General features: G+C 54.0%; 4 protein-coding genes across 4 annotated transcripts; 1 reads left to right on the top strand and 3 right to left on the bottom strand.

The window, feature by feature from the left end:
* Positions 1–16: 16 nt before the first annotated feature.
* RHO25_011949 (uncharacterized protein) lies at positions 17–1,748 on the bottom strand (the record flags this gene model as incomplete). Its single annotated transcript, XM_023603359.1, has 3 exons — positions 17–1,408; positions 1,467–1,538; positions 1,602–1,748. The coding sequence occupies 3 exons, from the start codon at positions 1,746–1,748 to the stop codon at positions 17–19; spliced, it is 1,611 nt and encodes a 536-aa protein (XP_023454791.1).
* Positions 1,749–2,903: 1,155 nt separating this feature from the next.
* On the bottom strand, positions 2,904–4,625 carry RHO25_011948 (uncharacterized protein; the record flags this gene model as incomplete). The annotated part of the gene is made up of 1 exon (XM_023603358.2): positions 2,904–4,625. The coding sequence occupies one exon, from the start codon at positions 4,623–4,625 to the stop codon at positions 2,904–2,906; it is 1,722 nt and encodes a 573-aa protein (XP_023454792.1).
* A 345-nt stretch (positions 4,626–4,970) lies between these two features.
* Positions 4,971–10,289, bottom strand: RHO25_011947 (uncharacterized protein; the record flags this gene model as incomplete). Its single annotated transcript, XM_023603357.2, has 4 exons — positions 4,971–6,931; positions 7,278–7,466; positions 7,522–9,748; positions 9,801–10,289. 4 exons carry the CDS (start codon positions 10,287–10,289, stop codon positions 4,971–4,973), a joined length of 4,866 nt encoding a protein of 1,621 aa, XP_023454793.2.
* A 1,277-nt stretch (positions 10,290–11,566) lies between these two features.
* On the top strand, positions 11,567–17,378 carry RHO25_011946 (uncharacterized protein; the record flags this gene model as incomplete). Its single annotated transcript, XM_023603356.1, has 11 exons — positions 11,567–11,588; positions 11,655–11,679; positions 11,735–11,793; positions 11,844–12,761; positions 12,839–13,082; positions 13,745–15,415; positions 15,641–15,734; positions 15,911–16,263; positions 16,320–16,850; positions 16,900–17,113; positions 17,184–17,378. The coding sequence occupies 11 exons, from the start codon at positions 11,567–11,569 to the stop codon at positions 17,376–17,378; spliced, it is 4,326 nt and encodes a 1,441-aa protein (XP_023454794.1).
* Positions 17,379–17,536: the final 158 nt, after the last annotated feature.

The raw sequence follows: 17,536 nt of genomic DNA, 5'->3' as shown, positions 1-17,536 counted from the left end.
GTTCGAAGGATCCGCTTCAATAAATGAACACAAACTCATCGTTCTTCAAATCTGTCAAATCAAGGAACGCCTGGTCTCCGATTCTCGCGTGCTGTTCTCCCGCTTCCGAGTCCACGGCATCGTCCACATCCTGGTATTCATTCGACATACTAAGATCCTTGATCTTCGCTGGCTTGCCATTTGCGACTCTCTTGCGCTCTTGGAGTTTGTTCATGAACATCAAATTAGCGCCCTGAAGTAGCACACACGCTCCAAAGGCCACAAAGATACCGAGCACGGCTCTCAGACCTGGTCGATATGTCGGAGCGTCTCGAGAATTGAACAATAATGGCCCGATGATATTTCCGCTGCTCGAAGCAGCGTTGTATACGGACATCACGGCGCTCTTTTTGGTTGTGCCTGCGGTGTTTCCGACGACCCAGGACACGATCAAGGGATTGCCACCGAATAAGAAGGCCAAAAGGTAATAGCCTGCCATCAGAGCTCCTTGGTTCGAATCCGTATGTGAGATGGTGTACAGCATGGCCAGACCAGCGACAACAGGTAAAACAAGTGCCACGAGGATAAGTGACTTGATTTTGAACTTCTGTGCAGCCCATGAAGCGAACAGAATCATGATAAATTGCAGCGCCCCGAACGGCATATTCAAAAGTGAAGTGATAAACTTGTCGTATCCAAAGCCACTGATGATCGTCGGTCCAAATACGTTTGTCACGCTTGCGCCAACGTTGAGGAGTAATGATAGAGCAATCCATAGGTATGTCTTGGTATCGAGGGCCAGCTCCGTTATATGGCCCCACTTGAATTCGCGGCTTCCGGTACCGGTTTGATTGGCTCTCAGACGCTCAATAGCTTGCGGTTTCTCCTCCTCAATTAAGAATCGTGCTGATGGAATGTCGTTGTCAAGCTTCCAATATACAACAGGTGCTGTAATGACCGTCACCAGACCGACGAACAGGAAGATGATTTGCCAGCTCTCCAGCACAGAAGAGTTGATATGACCAAGACCAAAGCTCAATGCACTAGCAGCGATCGTTGCAAGACCATTCGTGCTGTACCATGCAGCTACGATGATGGGTTGCTCTGCTCGGCGGTACCATTGCGAGGTAATGATGCTGAAGAGGGGCAAGCAGCCACCCTCGAAGAGTCCCAGAAAGAAGCGTGCAGCAAGTAGTCCTTCGTAGTTGAAGGCGAATGCCATACACGTCTGAGCAATGCCCCAACCCAGAACCAGAGCGGGCATCAGAATCCGGTGGGGAACTCGGACGATCAAATAGGATGAGAATGGCTGCCAAGCGAGCTGTGCGATAGGTGCGATACTGCCGACCAGAGAGTATTGGTTACCCACGAGGCCAGTAGATTCTTTCATTCCGAAAGTCGCTCCATATCCAAGCACTGATTTGTCCAGCTGGAAAGGTAGGTGGTGAGCGTTGATTTTCAGAGTCGAGGTAAGCGTTGGGACTTACGATTTGAAGAAAGTACACCCAGATCAGGATAGTCAAGATGACTTTGTTCGTCTTCCGTCGTATGCGTTTGTTCTGCGGTTCTGTATCAGCTTGGTCCGTGCGTGAAGGGGAGTTCCTTCCATCAGAGTCACATACATCCTCTTCTGTCAATCTAACTCTTTCATCACCAATCATCGCCAGCGCTCTGTCTCCATGTAGAGCAGCATCTGCATTCACTGTGATGCTACCCTTTCGCGGCTCGTGGTCCTCAATCATGTCAACGGCAGTCTTGGTATCAGCCATGTTCTCGGTCAAAGCTGCTGGGATGATGGATCCCTGCCGATGGTGCCTCGACGAGGACTATATACCAGAACTCCTGAGATGTCCGGCTTTTGGAACCGGTCTAGAAGAGATGGGAGGCGCGAGCGGTAGATGAAGTCGTCGGCCGCCACTCCAACACCGCGCATCACATCACTGATCTGCAGATGCGACACACTCTCCGCGTTTCTTGGCAGATCGGCATGCGCGAACTCCTCGCATGGGGAATCGGCATTTGACGGGATCTGTCTGGTATCCCTGCGAAGTGAAGTTGGCGGCATCCTCTTTCCATCACAAGTCCAAAGTCCAAGACATTTCCAAGTGCAGAGGCGTGAACTTATTTTCATAAGCGACTGTGCAATATCGCAGGCTATACATCGGCTTCTGCTGAACATGCTATCGGCATCTGGTTGGTCGGCTACCTGGGCTGCTGCTTCTAACTGTGAACTACCCATCTACGCGTCCGAGGCATCGGACTCTGACCGCTGCACGTGCACAGATCTTTGGAGTCAGTCTGCAATATGGTGCGGTTCGAATGCACTGATTGCCAATTCAAGGGCGTTGTTCATCACGTCTGAAGCACTATCGGCAGACCTCAATATCAAAACCCCTTCAACGGTACCGAAAGTGGTCTACTGCCGACCCGAGCGACAGTAAGAGCCAACAATCGCGTGGTCGGTATGCGTCGCACACTGCCATACGGCCCACACATGCTCTCCGAATTAAGCCTGTCTCCCTCCTATGCACCACACTTCGATGATCTGAAGGCAAGACCTGGACAATATAGTGGCCGACATCCTCCCTCCTGCCGGAAAGCAAAACGGAAGCCCATGATAAAAATTGTGTACTTCTTTCACGGACTCAAGTACTTCATTACTCCTCATACCTCCGTTTCCTGGAGCGTGCTCAAGGCACTAGGTCTTGCGAAGCGAGCTGGGCGCATTATTGGGGCTGCGACAAGAGAGCAACGATTGTCGTTAAATGCGACTTTACGTTTTGCTGTCCACAGCTAACTTAGCCTCCTTGGGATCGAAGCAGATTTCAAATGCCGCTTGAAGCCAGAAGGATTCTTAGCCTTAGCCGCACGAATTCGACCAAACACGACATCTTGATGACAGTCTGCTTCATGTCATTATTGTATCAAGATCTGATAGAATGGACCTTGACAGATAATCGATGACCGATGCCGTCTCGCCCACCAATCCAGCGTTTCCGCTTACCAACCTTCTCTACCTCGTGCGCCTCGTGTTCGACAACTTCTTCATCCACATCGCCGGAGACACCGACTTCCAAGACCAAAAGCGCTCGCTGCTTTTCATCTCTGTCCCATGCGGCTTTGAGGCGGAGTCGCTCATGTCCTACCAGTGGCCCTGCAGGGTAGATACTTGCGATCAAGGAAGCCACTGCGCCGAGATAGTTGATCCACCATAGTGTCCAAGGTGATTCGATCAGTTGTTCAAGGTTGCGCTTAAAGACTTGGTCGCTTGGAGGTATGCTTCCTCCCCATCTTGCACAAAGCAGTAATGCTATGAGCGTTCTGGCTTCGTGAGTGATGCCGTGAACGCTGGCGAGGACGCCTGCTGTGGTGCTACGGAGTGCTGCTGAAGCCTGGAGGTCTTTGGAATGGCTGGAGTGGTAGTATATCAGATTCGCGAACGCTTCGAGCAAGTCCGGGATAAAGATGCTCTTGTAGTCATCCGCAGCACCAGATGTTGAGCCTGCAGGAAATGCAGATTCGAGAATTGCGACAAGTTTCTTCGAAGATTCTGTGTTTGCGAAGGGTCGGGTAGCCACAACCAGAGGCAGCTCTGCTTTGAGTTCCGTTGGAAACGATGAGAATAGATGACCTTCCCGGACACCACCTTGACAAAAACGAACCTCCTTGACTTGTGGCAGCGCTTCAGCAAGGACGTTGACAAGGAATGCAACAGCTGGTACTTGTCCAGCACGACGTTCCGATATCCTGAACAGCTCGCCTTCTCCAGTGGGTTCGAGTGAATCCGCAGCTGCAGCCTTGACTTGATCGATTTCCAGGAAAGCATTTCTGCTGACACGAAAGCCGTTGATCACAGGTATCGGGTATGGCTGAATACGATGCTGGCTCATCAGCACATAACCCCAGCCACGAAACCCGCCTCCAGAAAGATACAACGTGAATCCACCCGCTTCTGTCGCAGCTCTCTCCAATTCCTTCGGCACTTGCAAAGTCTCGTAAGCATTTCTCACTGCGCTGTAGACTTCCTCTCGCAGCTTCGCAGTCGTCCCAGTCTTCTCCGCCTCAGCAAGCCGCCTCGCCATCGCAGCAGCGCCATAAGGCATACTAACAGCTCCAGAAGGCGGCAATCGCACCCCATCACTAGCCCCATTCTTCACAATCCAACTCAACTGCGTACTCCCACCTCCAAGATCCATAACAAGCCCACTCAACGAAGGTAAAGAAGATGCCACACCCATAGCACCCACCCTACCTTCCTCTTCCTTAGCAAGCATCGTCACTTCCCACCCAACTGCCTTCTTGATCTCCGCGCGAAAAAGTTCCGAATTAATAGCAGTTCGCGTAGCTTCTGTTGCCAATACTGTAGTATTCTGCTCTGGTACTCCGAAATCTTGACAAGTGCGTTTGAATTGCTTGAAAGCTGCTGTGACGGCCTTGATGGTCTTGTCGTCTATCGGGATTCTTTCGCCTGTTTGTGAATATTGTGCATCGTAAAGTGAGATGCCTACTCGGTGCTGGTATAGAGTTGGCATTATGCGTTGTGTCGGTGGTTGCAGACTTGATAGACTGAATCGAATCCCATTTGAGCCCATGTCCACGATTGCGTGGAGATGCTCTGCGGCATGAAGGGCCGGAATTAGTGCCATTGTCGTACTTGGTCATGCAGACAGAACAGTTTGGTGATGGCCGAGTGCTGTGAGCCTCTGGTGTCACAGGCATTCAAGGGACAGACAGACGTTTGAAGATAAAAGGTTTGGGTGGAGTTTGGGGTTGGTCCGTCGTGGCTAAACACGGTGGCTGGCAGACGAATTGTGGAGTAACGAAACAGGACCAAACTTCACGGTCTTGTGTTCGACCGACTGACTTGTTGCGTGCCTGCTCCCCGGGGCAAACATCCCAAGCTACTTATATCTGATGCCGCTCTTCTCATAGAATGTATGATCCTGCTCCTGAGAATGGCGCCCACTGCTGCATCCGTATCGATTTGAATTTCACTCCCACACTTTCCTAATCAGTGCGCCCTTATGACCATCGCCAAACCCGTGACCGTGCAGAAGCTGGGCGGCCTCATCTTCAGTCAAGTAGGAGGGCTCTTTGCCATCCTTAACCGCTCGTCCATACTCTTCGAGTGCCTGCCGCTGCTCCCGATACAGGAGATCCGGACGTCCAACAAGCTGTTCAAGGAACGGCTCATATGGTGTCTGAGGATCGCGTGCCATCCTCACTTTCCAACGCCGCAAATCCCTTCGCGCTCTCATGAACGTGGCTAGGATGTGTTTGATGGCATACGTGCGGGCACCCAAATCATTATTTGGGTTCGCTGGGTCCTGCAACGTAAGCAGGTATGGCAGGTATTTTCTACGTTGGCCTATCCGCCATTGTCCAGCTCGGATTGGATCCCCTCTTCGCTCGGCGTAACGCGCGAATAGGTCGTATACATGGTCCGGGTCATGCTTCTTGAAGATCTGGCGTGGAAAGCAGGATACTCCGTAATTGGTGGGATCGACCACGTTGCACGGACGGTAAAAAGCGAAGACGCGGCGCAGTAAACCGAGGACAGGAGCCGACAGTGTCTTTTTTGCGCGCAATATTGGTGGTATGAGCATGACGAAACAGCCGTATGAGCCAATACCGCCGGAATACACGGGCAGCAGGCCTCTGACGTCGAAAAAGGTACGGACGACAGTAAATAGAGCACGCAGCTGAGGTATCTCTGAAAGATACTTTGCGACGGCATCTTCTTGGAGATATGAAGGCCTGCCTGCTACAATCTGGAAATCGAGGCCAGATGGTCGATGCTGGAAATTGATGATCGGGTGGAGGCCGTCACGGAATGTCACCAGCACGAATCTTTCTGGGTGTTTTCTCAAAGCGTATTCGAGTGGTCTCATAGATTTCAATATCCTTTTGCCCAGGACATATGGTTTCGCCCTATAGGGGACTTCTTCGTCTGACTGCTCCCAAACTCGGATGTCAATGTCTGAGGTTGGCATGGCCAACCCGGTTTTCTCGGAGCCTTGAAGCTCAGCTGCAATGTTTTGGTGTCCGCGCAATGTCTCCTGGATAAAAGACATGACCTCCTTGGCGGCAGTCTTCCGTGCGAATGTTTCTAGTGGAGTGGGCTTCATATAGTTGACAAACCGCGCGATCGCTTTCTCGAACTCGTGTTCAGCATACGCAATACCACGAAGATTCCCTTCTCGCCTCCCTTTTGGAGCTGTCTCCCATGGCGCGGGAGGTGATACGTCTTCTCCTATGACAGGCGTGCGAGGCTGCACAACCCTCGGCCGATAGTCGAATGCGGCTCCAATTTGCCCTTTTTCGTGAGGAGACCATTCCTCTGTGTAACGCTTGTCCTCGTGCAGTCGTCGATTAAGCAAGGCCAAATTGACTATTTCGGGCTGCCACTTATCCGCCCCAACAAACAATTTCCCGTTCAGGTGTGGAAGCCAGAGCCGTTCATCGGACATGGCTGCGGATGGTACATCACCTCGCCCGCTTGGCGGGAATGCCTCTGCTCGAGCAACTTGGCGCCGCAATATCCCTCGCACGTATTGTTGGAGAGAGGTCACCTCCGTTTTTGCTGCTTCATTGCCCTGTGCTCGCGTCTTTATGCGTCGCACTATTTGCATGTGTTTGCGCTCCCCACTTGTTGCCCGCGCATCTTGTTTCGATGTCGTCTTTGTAGCCTCGGCGGAGGCTGTCGGCGAGTCTTCGTGTTCAGTGTTGGGCTCTGCATCTTTCACACCTGCAGTTTCCTGCTGCCGCACAGTATCTGGCAATTCTTCCCATTCAGTTGGCTCCCATGCAGACGGAATGCGATCATTGTGTTCTCTTCGTGGCGTGGCGGTTCCAAAAGCAGAGCGAAGTGCTCGCGATGGGTCGTAAGCGTTACTCGCACGGCAAACGGCGCGCAGTGCCAGTCGATGGCATTGCATGGAGGTGATGGAAGCTGTGGACTATTGTGAAGCTTCGTGCTTGCTCACAGCAACGAGCTTCACCTGCAATGCCGAAGCCACGAGACGGGGCAGAGCTCCCGTCTTGGCAAACCGTATCAAACAGTACTCGCGAAAGTGTTGGAGAAACGCAACCACATTATGCCTGCGGACTATGCTACACTCCAGCGAGCTCTATCTGGGCGCTGTGATTACAGCACCAAAACCTTTCAGCCCATGTAAACCGTTTGCGCTGCTTGATGCACCACCTCGAACGCCTTGCTATGCATCCACGAATGCCACCGATCAACGCCTGTGACTCGTATACGCACTATAGCACAGGCCTGGACTCCGGCACCGTACCATCCAGAGCGGCCACTGCTCCCACATTTCCGCCGTCGGCACTGCCATTGAGCAACGCGATGCACGAGATGACATCTGCAGGCTCGAGCAGATGCCATGATGCGAGCGTCTGCTTGGTCTTTGCACCTACGGTGACTGCGAAGCGATGATCTTGCGGCAAATGAGACTGGCCGAGCGAGCGGAACATATCTAGGATGAGGTTAGTTGCGCTTGTTGCATGTGTGCATCACGATGAATGTCTTACCTTCATCAGTGAAGTCGTCCCCAGCACAGAGTACGAAGTCCGGAGCCTTTGATGGTTCCATGCCGTACTCTATAACCAGACGCCTCGCAATCTCGCCCTTGTTGACAAAGCGAGGCCGCACTTCCAAGTTCGCTTTTCCGGTCATGACTTCGACCTCGTATTCCCTCGCCACTGTTTGCTGCAGATACCTCTGGCACTCCCGAGCGCGATACGGTCCAAGCTCTGGATCCGCACGCCGGTAGTGCCAGGTCACCGCGATCTTCTTGCGTTCGATGAAACTTCCCTGTGTCTGTTCCGAGTAGCGAGTGAAGACCTTCATAACATCTTCCTGCCACGACATGTCCAGCGTTTTGGTCAAGTTCTCCCAATTGTTCGAGTTCGGTGGTCGCATGAATGCTCCGTGCTCAGCAGACAGACCGAGCTCGGGAATGTGTCCCATCCATTCGTCGAGAAATTGTTGGTCGCGGCCGCTGATAATCCAGACCTGATTCTTAGGGTCCGAAGCAAGTGTCTTCAGCGATCGGATGACTCTATCTGATGGGATCGCTGAGTTCGGGTCATTGACGATTGGTGTCAGGGTACCGTCATAATCGAACATGAACAGACGTCTTGATGAATTGCGATACCGTTGCAACAGCTTTGCGCGGTCGAGAACTGGGGTTACGAATGATTGATCGTAAGAAGCAAGGTTCGTCAGCAGACGCTTGATGTAGCTCGAGGTCCAGTATTGCACCGTGTTGGTTGTCACATGCTGATTCAGCAGTTGGTGCTTCTGCTCTCGCTCCTCTCGACCCATTTGCAACGCGGCGTAAATCTCGTCCGCCGTGCCTCCAAGATCCCATGGGTTGATGTGAATGGCATCAGCCAGACTGCCAGCCGTACCAGAGAACTCAGAGATTATCAGAGGACCGTGGTTGTCGCGCTGACAAGCAACGTATTCGAGAGCTGTCGTGTTCATGCCATCGCGGACACTCGTGATCAAGCCCAGGTCGGCAATACGAAGCAATGCGAAATACTCTTCCTCTGAGAGATACTGGGGATAGTGCTGAACTGGCGTGAAACTCAACGATCCATACGTTCCGTTGATTCTCGCGACCAACTCAGAGATCTTGTTGGCAGTCTTGTCACCTTTGTCATCGCGATCCTCAATGCTAGTGGGGCTCGTGACCTGGATGAGGACAACCTTGTCGTGCATGTCCGGATGGCGTTCAAGAAATATCTCGAACGCTTGCAGCTTTTGTGCAACACCTCGGACTGTGTCAAGACGATCGCGCCCGACGATGATCTGCTTCCCGTGGTACTGTTCGCGAAGCGATTGTATTTTGGTTTCGACCCCGGGAGACTCGAACGCAGCCTTGATCGTGGCTTCCGCGTTGATTCCGATGGGGAACACATCCACTGGCACATGAGCTCCGTATGCATCCACGCCGGCAGATGAAGATGCAAATGAAAGGATGCGCGTGCAGCAAGAGGAGAAGTGGCGAGCATAACTGTATGCCTGGAAGCCAATCATGTTGGAGCCAAGAACTCCCTCAAGTATTTCCTTGCGGCGAGTCAGGCACCTGTAGTATTCACTACTGGGGAACGGTACGTGTAGGAAGAAGCCAATGTAGACGTTTGGCAGGCGTTGCCTCAACAAGCTTGGCAGAAGCAGCAGGTGATAGTCGTGAATCAGGATGATGTCGCCAGGAGTGTAGATGCTGACAATGTGATCTGCGAAAGTCTTGTTGAGCAGGCAATAGTCCGCCCAAGTCTTCCGAAGAGCTCGACCGTCGCTGGGCTCATTCTGCTTGTAGTGGAACAACGTGAATAGCTCGTGTTCTGCGTACCGCCTCCATCGAGCTTGGTTCCGGAAGGTTGCTACTTCGTTGTCGTCAATGTCGTCCCACAACCAGACAGGAGAGACATGGCCGCCAGATTCCGCCGCGAGCTTCCTCTCGAGCTTGCGTCTGTCGGCCAAGGGCACATGCAATTCCGAGAGTTCGGTTGGCTGCGGAGATTTCTCGCCCTTGTTGACTGGTATGGGAGCGGACTGCTTGCTGAGTGGGACCGAGTCCATCGAAGTGATTCCATTGGTCCCTGCAGAATGATCGTCATCCTTACGGCGGATCACTCGATCAATTTCTCCAGTCCAGCCGACTAGGGTGTGCTTCCAAGGAGACTTCTCGGACGCGAGCCACGAGAACGAGTCGAAGAGAGCGGATGTACCTCTTCTCTGCTGGAGCTCCTGCTTTGATGTCAGTCATAATCTCACGACAGACCTCGACTACGTGTCTCACCCATTCCCCTGAAGTGGTGTAGCCGACCTTGTAGGGCACGGCAAAATTTGCGCTGATGATGTTGCCAGTCAGGCCCAAGCTAGGGTGAGCGGTGCGAGGGTCGATACTATCATAGTCGGTCGTGGAAGTCGGTCCAGTGAGACTCAGACGGCGGAGAATGTCTTCTCCATTCTTGGCTCCATCGGTGGCTCGTTGAGCTGAGTTCGGGTCCGTCGATGGCCCCGGTCGATCCGAGAAATACTCTTGTTGTCCGGCAGCGCCAATGGCTTCGAGGACGTGGGTGGGCGGGTCGCGCGTGAGTGCCGAGCCTGTGCTTGGGGGTACGTAGGCCTCGTTGCTGACAGTTGGAGTGACTGGAATGCTCGTGACGTCTTCACGGAGGTGGGCAGGCAGCGTGCTGTCCTGCCTCTCGGCGGTTGGACGAGTGATGGGCGACATTCGCCAGCCGCGTTTCACGAGCTCGCGCTCGAATTGCTCCCACTGCTGCATGGCTCGAGTCAGCAGTCGTTCTTAGACGTGAACAGCACAAAACTCGAAACTCCAGCAGTCGGCCGCGGGATGGCGGCCGACACGACACGGCAGTGGCAGTTGGCAACTGGCAATTGGCAACTGTCGAACGGCGAATGGCGAATGGCAAGTGGTAGGTCCGGCGTGGTCCAGGTGTGGACGTGGTTCGGGTGCTCGCGTGGTCCGGGAATGGGTGTTGGCAGTGTCTAGGTGCTGGCGGCACAAAATTGATGTTGATGAAAAACAGTCGACTCACGCGTTGCTGCCTGGCGATTTGGTTGCCTGGCGCTTGGAGCTCAAGTTGTTTGCTATGCGCGAAAGTGAAGTGAAGGCTCGAAACGGCGATTTGCGCGGGAGGGCTGCTGCAGCACGCAGGTGGTGGTTACACAAACAAGAAAAAAAAAAGCGACGAGCCGCAGGAGAAATGTCAAGCAGGAACAAGCAGGTTTGCCGCGAACGAGAGAAGAAGCACGCGCAATGGCATCCGCGCAGGCAGTGTTCGCGCGGTTATGTTGGCATCGCACTGGCGCTGGCGCTGGCAAGATGAAGTCACAGCATGTCACAAGAAAGAGCGCGGGCGAGAGTTTCACGCGGCCCGCAGACAAGCCGCGAACACGCAACAGACGCATGAGCGCGCGCGTGTGCCTTTTCTGTCGAGAAGAGTCTACCAGCATCGAGACTCTGATCCTGCCCTGCGACAGTGCCGACCGATTGTTTTGCGCGAGAATAGTTCTGCATCGCACCTCACACTCTCCTGCTGCTGCTGGTTGCTACGATGCCGTCCGGGCTGCCTGAGACCATTGACACTCAACGCGTGAGCACGTCTCGGTGCTTTCCGTTTCCTGCTTCTCCCCAATCGCCGCAGCACACGCAGCGGCGCATCGACGTGCTGCTGGACTGCCCCTGTCTGTTTGGTGTCCAAAGTCAATTGAAGAGTTGGATGATCCACATCGTTGAGCGAGCTTCACTTGCTGCATTGTAGGCAGCGCAGCAGCCATCTCCCAGCTGTGCTAAAGTCCCGCAGTTCACCCCTTGACCGCTCATGCTGCAGTTCGAGTCCACAGCGCGGAGAGTGTGCGTGCGTAGTTGATGCTCGCATGCACAGCATGGTGGGGACTTTCAGTTTCTTGGCTTGCTCATTTGGCGGGGCACGGACTGACTCCCACTTCGAAGCTGATATTGCTCTGCTCTTCTACGTTTCGTGTAGCCGATAACAATTTCTCTCCCAATCACAAATCAAGCAACGCACGGTCTTTACAATGGCGGAAGCGGCTGCTGTTGGTGAGTCGCGCAATGCCGAAGCACATGGCACCAATCTCGTCTATCCATGACTGACACACTTTGCAGACTACTCGCTCAACAACCCCGACACGTGAGCGCGTGCCCAATGGAACTCTGCCAATCGACAGCCACTGACCGAATCACAGGCTCACCAAGTATAAAACTGCGGCGCAGATCGGCCAGAAAGTCCTCGAGGCTGTTTCGGGTCAGTACTGCCAGCAGCTGCCTCGAGTACTTCGAGCTGACATGCTGCAGGATGGATCACGGAGGGTGCCAAGGTCGTTGAGCTCTGTCAACGAGGTGACAAACTTCTGGACGAGGAGATCGCAAAGGTCTACAAGGGCAAAAAGATCGCAAAAGGCATCTCGCACCCAGTCACCGTCTCGCCCAGCGACTATGTCACTCCATACACGCCCCTTGTCTCAGACGCCGAGGAGGCCGAAACCACACTGAAGGCGGGCGAGCCGGTCAAGATTCAGCTTGGTGCTCAAATCGACGGCTTCGGTGCCATTGTCTGCGACACAGTCTTTGCACGAGCCAAGGGAGATTCCGAGAAGACTCTATCCGGACGGCAAGCCGACCTCGCACTGGCAACTCACTACGCGAACGAGCTGCTGCTTCGTCTCGTTGCTCCACCCGGACTGGTCGCTACAGGCACGGAGGAAGAGCAAAAGAAGGCACAATCGCAGAAGCCATACAGTCAGGCAAAGATCACACAGCTGCTCGAGAAGGTTGTCAAGAGCTATGACTGCAATCTGGTGGAGAACACGACATGCTGGCTCTTCGATCGCAACGAGATTGAGGGCAAGAAGAAGATCATCCTGGCACCGGGCGAGGGCGTGAAGGGAGAGGGCCTTGCGGAGGTCGGTGAAGTCTGGGGCCTGGAGATCGGCGTGAGCACTGGAAACGGCAAAGTCAAGAGCTTGCCAAAGAGGACGACACTGCATCGCAGGACTGCTACCACCTACGGACTGAAGCGACCCAGCTCGAGGGCCACTCTTTCGGAGATCCAGAAGAAATTCGGCACATTCCCATTCAGCTTGCGCCAGCTTGACAGTGAGAAGGACGCCAAGGTCGGTGTGATTGAGTGCGTCCGCGGTGGTGTTGTTCGCGCATACGAGCCTGCAGGCTCTACGGATGGCGAGCCAGTGAGCCGTCTATTCGAGACTGTCGGTGAGTAAAAAGGACTGACGTCTGGACGGTCCGAGGTACAAATCATTGTCAAAGTGCATTTGCTGACTTTAATGTAGCCATCACCAAGAATGGTGTGCAGAAGCTGTCAGCACCTCCAGCTGTGGATATCTCGCAGTGGCAATCTGATAAAAAGATCACGGATGAGGAAGTTCTGAAGATCTTGGAGCTGCCCCTGAACAAGAACAGCACCAAGGCTAAGAAGCCAAAGAGCAAGAAGAAGAAGATGGCCAAGAAGGCGGCTGCACCAAAGGCCGAAGAGGAGGAAGAGGAGTCGGAGGAGGAGAGCAGCGATGATGAAGAGTAAGCGCTCGTCTGCAGCCATCTTTGCGTTGATGGGTGGAACCGGAGACCGTGAGGTATGCCGACTAGGCAGACGCTGCAGCGATGGTCGAGTCACCGAGCACTTGAGATAAGATGACAAATCGCCACCAAGGGGGGCGAGGCAACTCCAAGCAGTGCTCGTGAGATAGCAGACATACAGTCATCTCGGCCTGCCTGTACAGAAAACAAATGGAAAACCCAGACTTAGCTGCATCGTGGTGGCGAGAGCCTGCAATAAAGTGATGCGTAGTCCGTCTGATGTAATGTCTCATCCCGAGGGTGCTTCGAATCCACCCTGTGTGATTTTGGGTAACGGAGTCGGCATTACAACAGCTGCTATTGTCACACGCGACTGCACAAAGTTTTGCATCGCATTCTCTGTCCCTCTACTGAGCACTATCAAGTGATCATTTGAGCACGTTACATACTTCGTATTGTGTCGTGTGTGTTCGGTCAAACGCGTGCAAGGTGGCCCGAGCGGCCGTGCAACTCTCCTTGGTTATCGAACTTCGACTCCTAGTTCACGCGAAGAATCGCGTAGCGTGTGTCTTGCAACACCTCGCAACGGCCGCATCGTCCAGGGTACTTGCGAATGCAGATTCGTGTATTTGATCTGGTGCACGTCGCTAACATGCTTGCAGTGACGAGTGCATACCACTGGCCGTGGCCGAGCAGTCCGATCTGAAAACAATGCCCAGCACGGCATCTGCCACACCTCAAGTCGAGCGCAACCCCTCCACACAACGCAGCGGCAGTAATTCAAGCAAGGTCGCGCCCCATGACAGGGCGAAGGAGAAGACCTTTATGGACCGCTGGGTAGAGCCGTCGCTCGCTGCGCCCAAGGCCTCGTACGAAGATCATGGCGCGGCGCCATACGGCGTGCTGGAGCACATGCAACCACTAGGCGAGTTGCCCAATACAAAGGTCAAGCAGAGAGTGAAAGGAGAAGGGGCACGTAAATCTGTACTGGGGCGAAGCTCTGCCGCTGTAGGCGGAGACGTGCAGAGCACTCCTGAAGGGACACCAGCACCAGGAGCCAGCACACCGCAGCCTACGGACCCGGCGCCTTCGCGTCCGATCGTGGTTGATGACGAAAAGGACGATGACTACGCGCCTGGGAAGCATGGCAAGAAGAAAGAGCGATCTGCGCGACCGCGAGCTGTGAAGCGAAAGAGTGAACCCTCAGAATCTGCTACTCCTGCCCCAGCGCCCCCCTCTGCTGGCGCGACCAGGAAGAAGGCCGCTGCCGCTACGACTCATCGAGTACCACAATATGCGTACGATGTCGATAAGCTCAAGCGAGTGGTTGAAGCCGCCAAAGCACGTGCAATCGAGGTCGGCAAGCCCGACCTCGCGGATGCTGTCAACGAAATTTACGAACAAAGCCAACTGGACAAGAATCTTCGCGTCCTACTTGAGGCTATCTTGACACAAAATGCCACGCAAGCTCAAAATACCGAGTTCCAGGATTATGTACGCGCTGCCAAAAAGAAGCTGAAGGACGCCAAGAACAAGGCACGGCAAGCCGCAGCAAAACCAACCGAAACACAGCAGGCTCGAGCGGCCGCCTATTCACCCGCCAAAAGTCTCACTCTGCAGCCTGCACACTCCTCGACAGCACCTGAAGCTTCTACTGCAGTGCCATCTACCGAATACCTCGAACCAATGAAGCCCAAAATCTCTCTCAAAGTCAAGTCGCCCATGAAAGATCCCAGCCGGCGTCGTTCAGGCAACGGCAAGATGTCAATCTCACCGAGGAAGCGCTCGGGTAGCGTTGGTAGTGACTCGTCGCTCACATCGCTTACCTCGAATGAAGATGACGGCGAGGAAGAGGTCAACTCGCCAGCTCGGCCGACCAGCAGCTTTGCCGGACCCTCGTCGAGAGTCAACGGCCTCCAAGGTAAGGACCATGCTGCAGAGCGTGGCTCTTTGGCAGCCCCCAGTAATGCCGTCAAACGGTCCTCTGCGGACGCCTTCGATGATGAGGGCGAGCGTGCTCTGGCCGCCAAAAAGCAGAGGCTCAGGGAGGGCATCGAACGCGATTTCGAGTACCAAGAAAGCAGTATCCGCCCTGCTCTGTCGCAACCACGGTCACGCTTGCACCGTGTAAAAGATGGGGCTCTCGCACCACCATCGCTCCGGTTGGAGTTACACGGCAACCGCGCAGCAAGTGCTCGAGGAAGCCGAGCAGTGTCCAACGACATTGACTCGCCATTGTCTGACTTGTCACCAGTAAACTCCAGGCAAAGTACACCCAGGTTTAACAAGCCGGTGCCGAAGCTCACAGGGAAGAGAGCGAAGACCAAGCAGTCGTAAGTCACTATCATCTCCTTTTTTGCCCACACCAACGGAAGCGTGGCTCAACGACTGCTGCACTACCCGCATGCGTTGAAGAATGCGACGCGACTGATCGGGCAGTCTCTCCCATCTTCGTCCCAGTCAAAATTTCAAATCTGCAGAGTGGGGCATGCAAACAGCAGCACCACTTCAGTCATTATTGCACGAGCACACATACTGACTCAACAATCTATGTACAGACCAGAGAAGCGACAGTTGGCAGCCCACAGTGGCATTTCTGGCGCTGGTGGCGCAGGGAGAAACAGTCCAATCGGGGATGATGACAACGAAATGGTAAGACAACGCGCAAGGCGATGCGCTAAACCCTTTACTCTCGCTTCCACACAACTCTCTCCTGCACATCACCGAAACACTCCATGCATCTCCCGCAACGTCACCTCTCATCGTCGCCGCTACTTTATATGCTTCCTGCATTCGACAAGAAGTTGAATCTGACATCTGAACCGCAGCGATCCGAGAACAACGACTTCTGCTCAGCCTGTGGCGGTTCCGGCTTTCTCCTTTGCTGCGATGGGTGCGACCGGTCGTTCCACTTCACCTGTCTAGATCCGCCGCTCAGCGAGGAAGCAAAGGAACTCGACGAGCCATGGTACTGCTACATCTGCGTTGCGAGAAAACCGATTTCTGCCGATTACCCAGAGAAGAAAGCCCCAACCGGCCTGTTTGCGCCACTGCTTGCTGGCCTCAAGAAGTCCAATCCCAAGACCTTCGACTTGCCGGAGCCCATCAAGAACTATTTCGAGGGTGTCAGTGCAGATCGCAATGGCGCTTTTGCAGATGCCTTGAGTGGCAAGCCGACACGGTAAGTCCACCTTGTCAAATTATCGTCTTAGGATGCGGCTGACATCATTCTCACAGTAATCGACCTGGGTACTCTGATGATCAGCCTGATTATCACAGACTGCGCGACAGCAAAGGCAATCTTGTACTGTGCTACCAATGCGGGCACTCTTCTCAACAGATTGCCGGCACGAAGCGCGCCATCGTGACCTGCGATCACTGCCAACAGCACTGGCATTTGGACTGTCTGAATCCACCTCTTGCGAACCCCCCTGCGCTCAATCAGAATGGGAAGAAGGTGCATGACTGGATGTGCCCACTACATGTCGACCAGGAGCTGCGCAAAGTCGACGTCTCGTCGCTGCAGCGACGCAGAGAGGTGGACGCCCAAACTTCCAACCGTCGCAGAATCCATGTCCGAAAGCCGAAAAATCCGGTCGTCGCTGACACCGCTCTTACTCGCGGACATCGCAATAACGGCATTATTGAGGTGCTTGAGGATGAGTCCGATGCATCTGACTCGGATTTCTACGACCACGACGATGGGCCGATGGTGTACAAGCTGCCTGCCCATGGCATCAAGCTTGATTTCATCGACAAAGTCAAGGAGTAAGGTACCCACATCCAGATAATTGAATCATGACTGACATTGGCATAGTACGCGCGTACAAGAACTTCGCGACGAGCGGGCATACAAGCGGCGCAGAGCCAACATCCCTAACGACACGCCCAGCACGCTGGCACAAGCCAATTTCGCGAAGCGCCCCTTCAACGAACAGCAAGTCGCACTCAACCTCGCACAACTCGCGAGAGAGAATAAAGATCTGGGACTGGGTGAAGACCAGGTGCAGAATCTCGTTGGTGCTCTGATCGTAAGTCCTCACCAACTGACTCTTCAGCCTTCCTACATGACGTCAGCAGCAACTAATAAATTCCTCACAGGCTGAAGCCCCCTCTGCCGTGGTTGAGGAAATCATGGCGGCCGAGGACGCCGAGAAGACCAAGTCTGCACCTTCGGTGGCGCCACCGTCACCACCAGCAAGCGAGCAGACTACCGAGCTCTCTGCTGAACAACGCAAGGAACTACTGATTTTGCAAGAGTTAATACGAAGAAGATTGGAGAATTCGAAAACCTGAGACGCGGTCGGGTGCTCGGTCGGGCTCATGGAGCCTCCTTGCCAGGCATACAGCATTCTTTTGGTCGCCGAGGAAATACGAAGAAAATGCGCGAGCGAAAAGGTCCTCCCATGCCCGAGCCTCGCCAAGATAGAGTGCTGTATCGACTTGTATGGAAC

Source organism: Cercospora beticola, chromosome 8 (genome assembly GCF_033473495.1).
Source record: "Cercospora beticola chromosome 8, complete sequence".
Classification (NCBI taxonomy): Eukaryota; Fungi; Ascomycota; class Dothideomycetes; order Mycosphaerellales; family Mycosphaerellaceae; genus Cercospora; species Cercospora beticola.
This window is presented reverse-complemented; position numbering and strand designations above follow the sequence as displayed.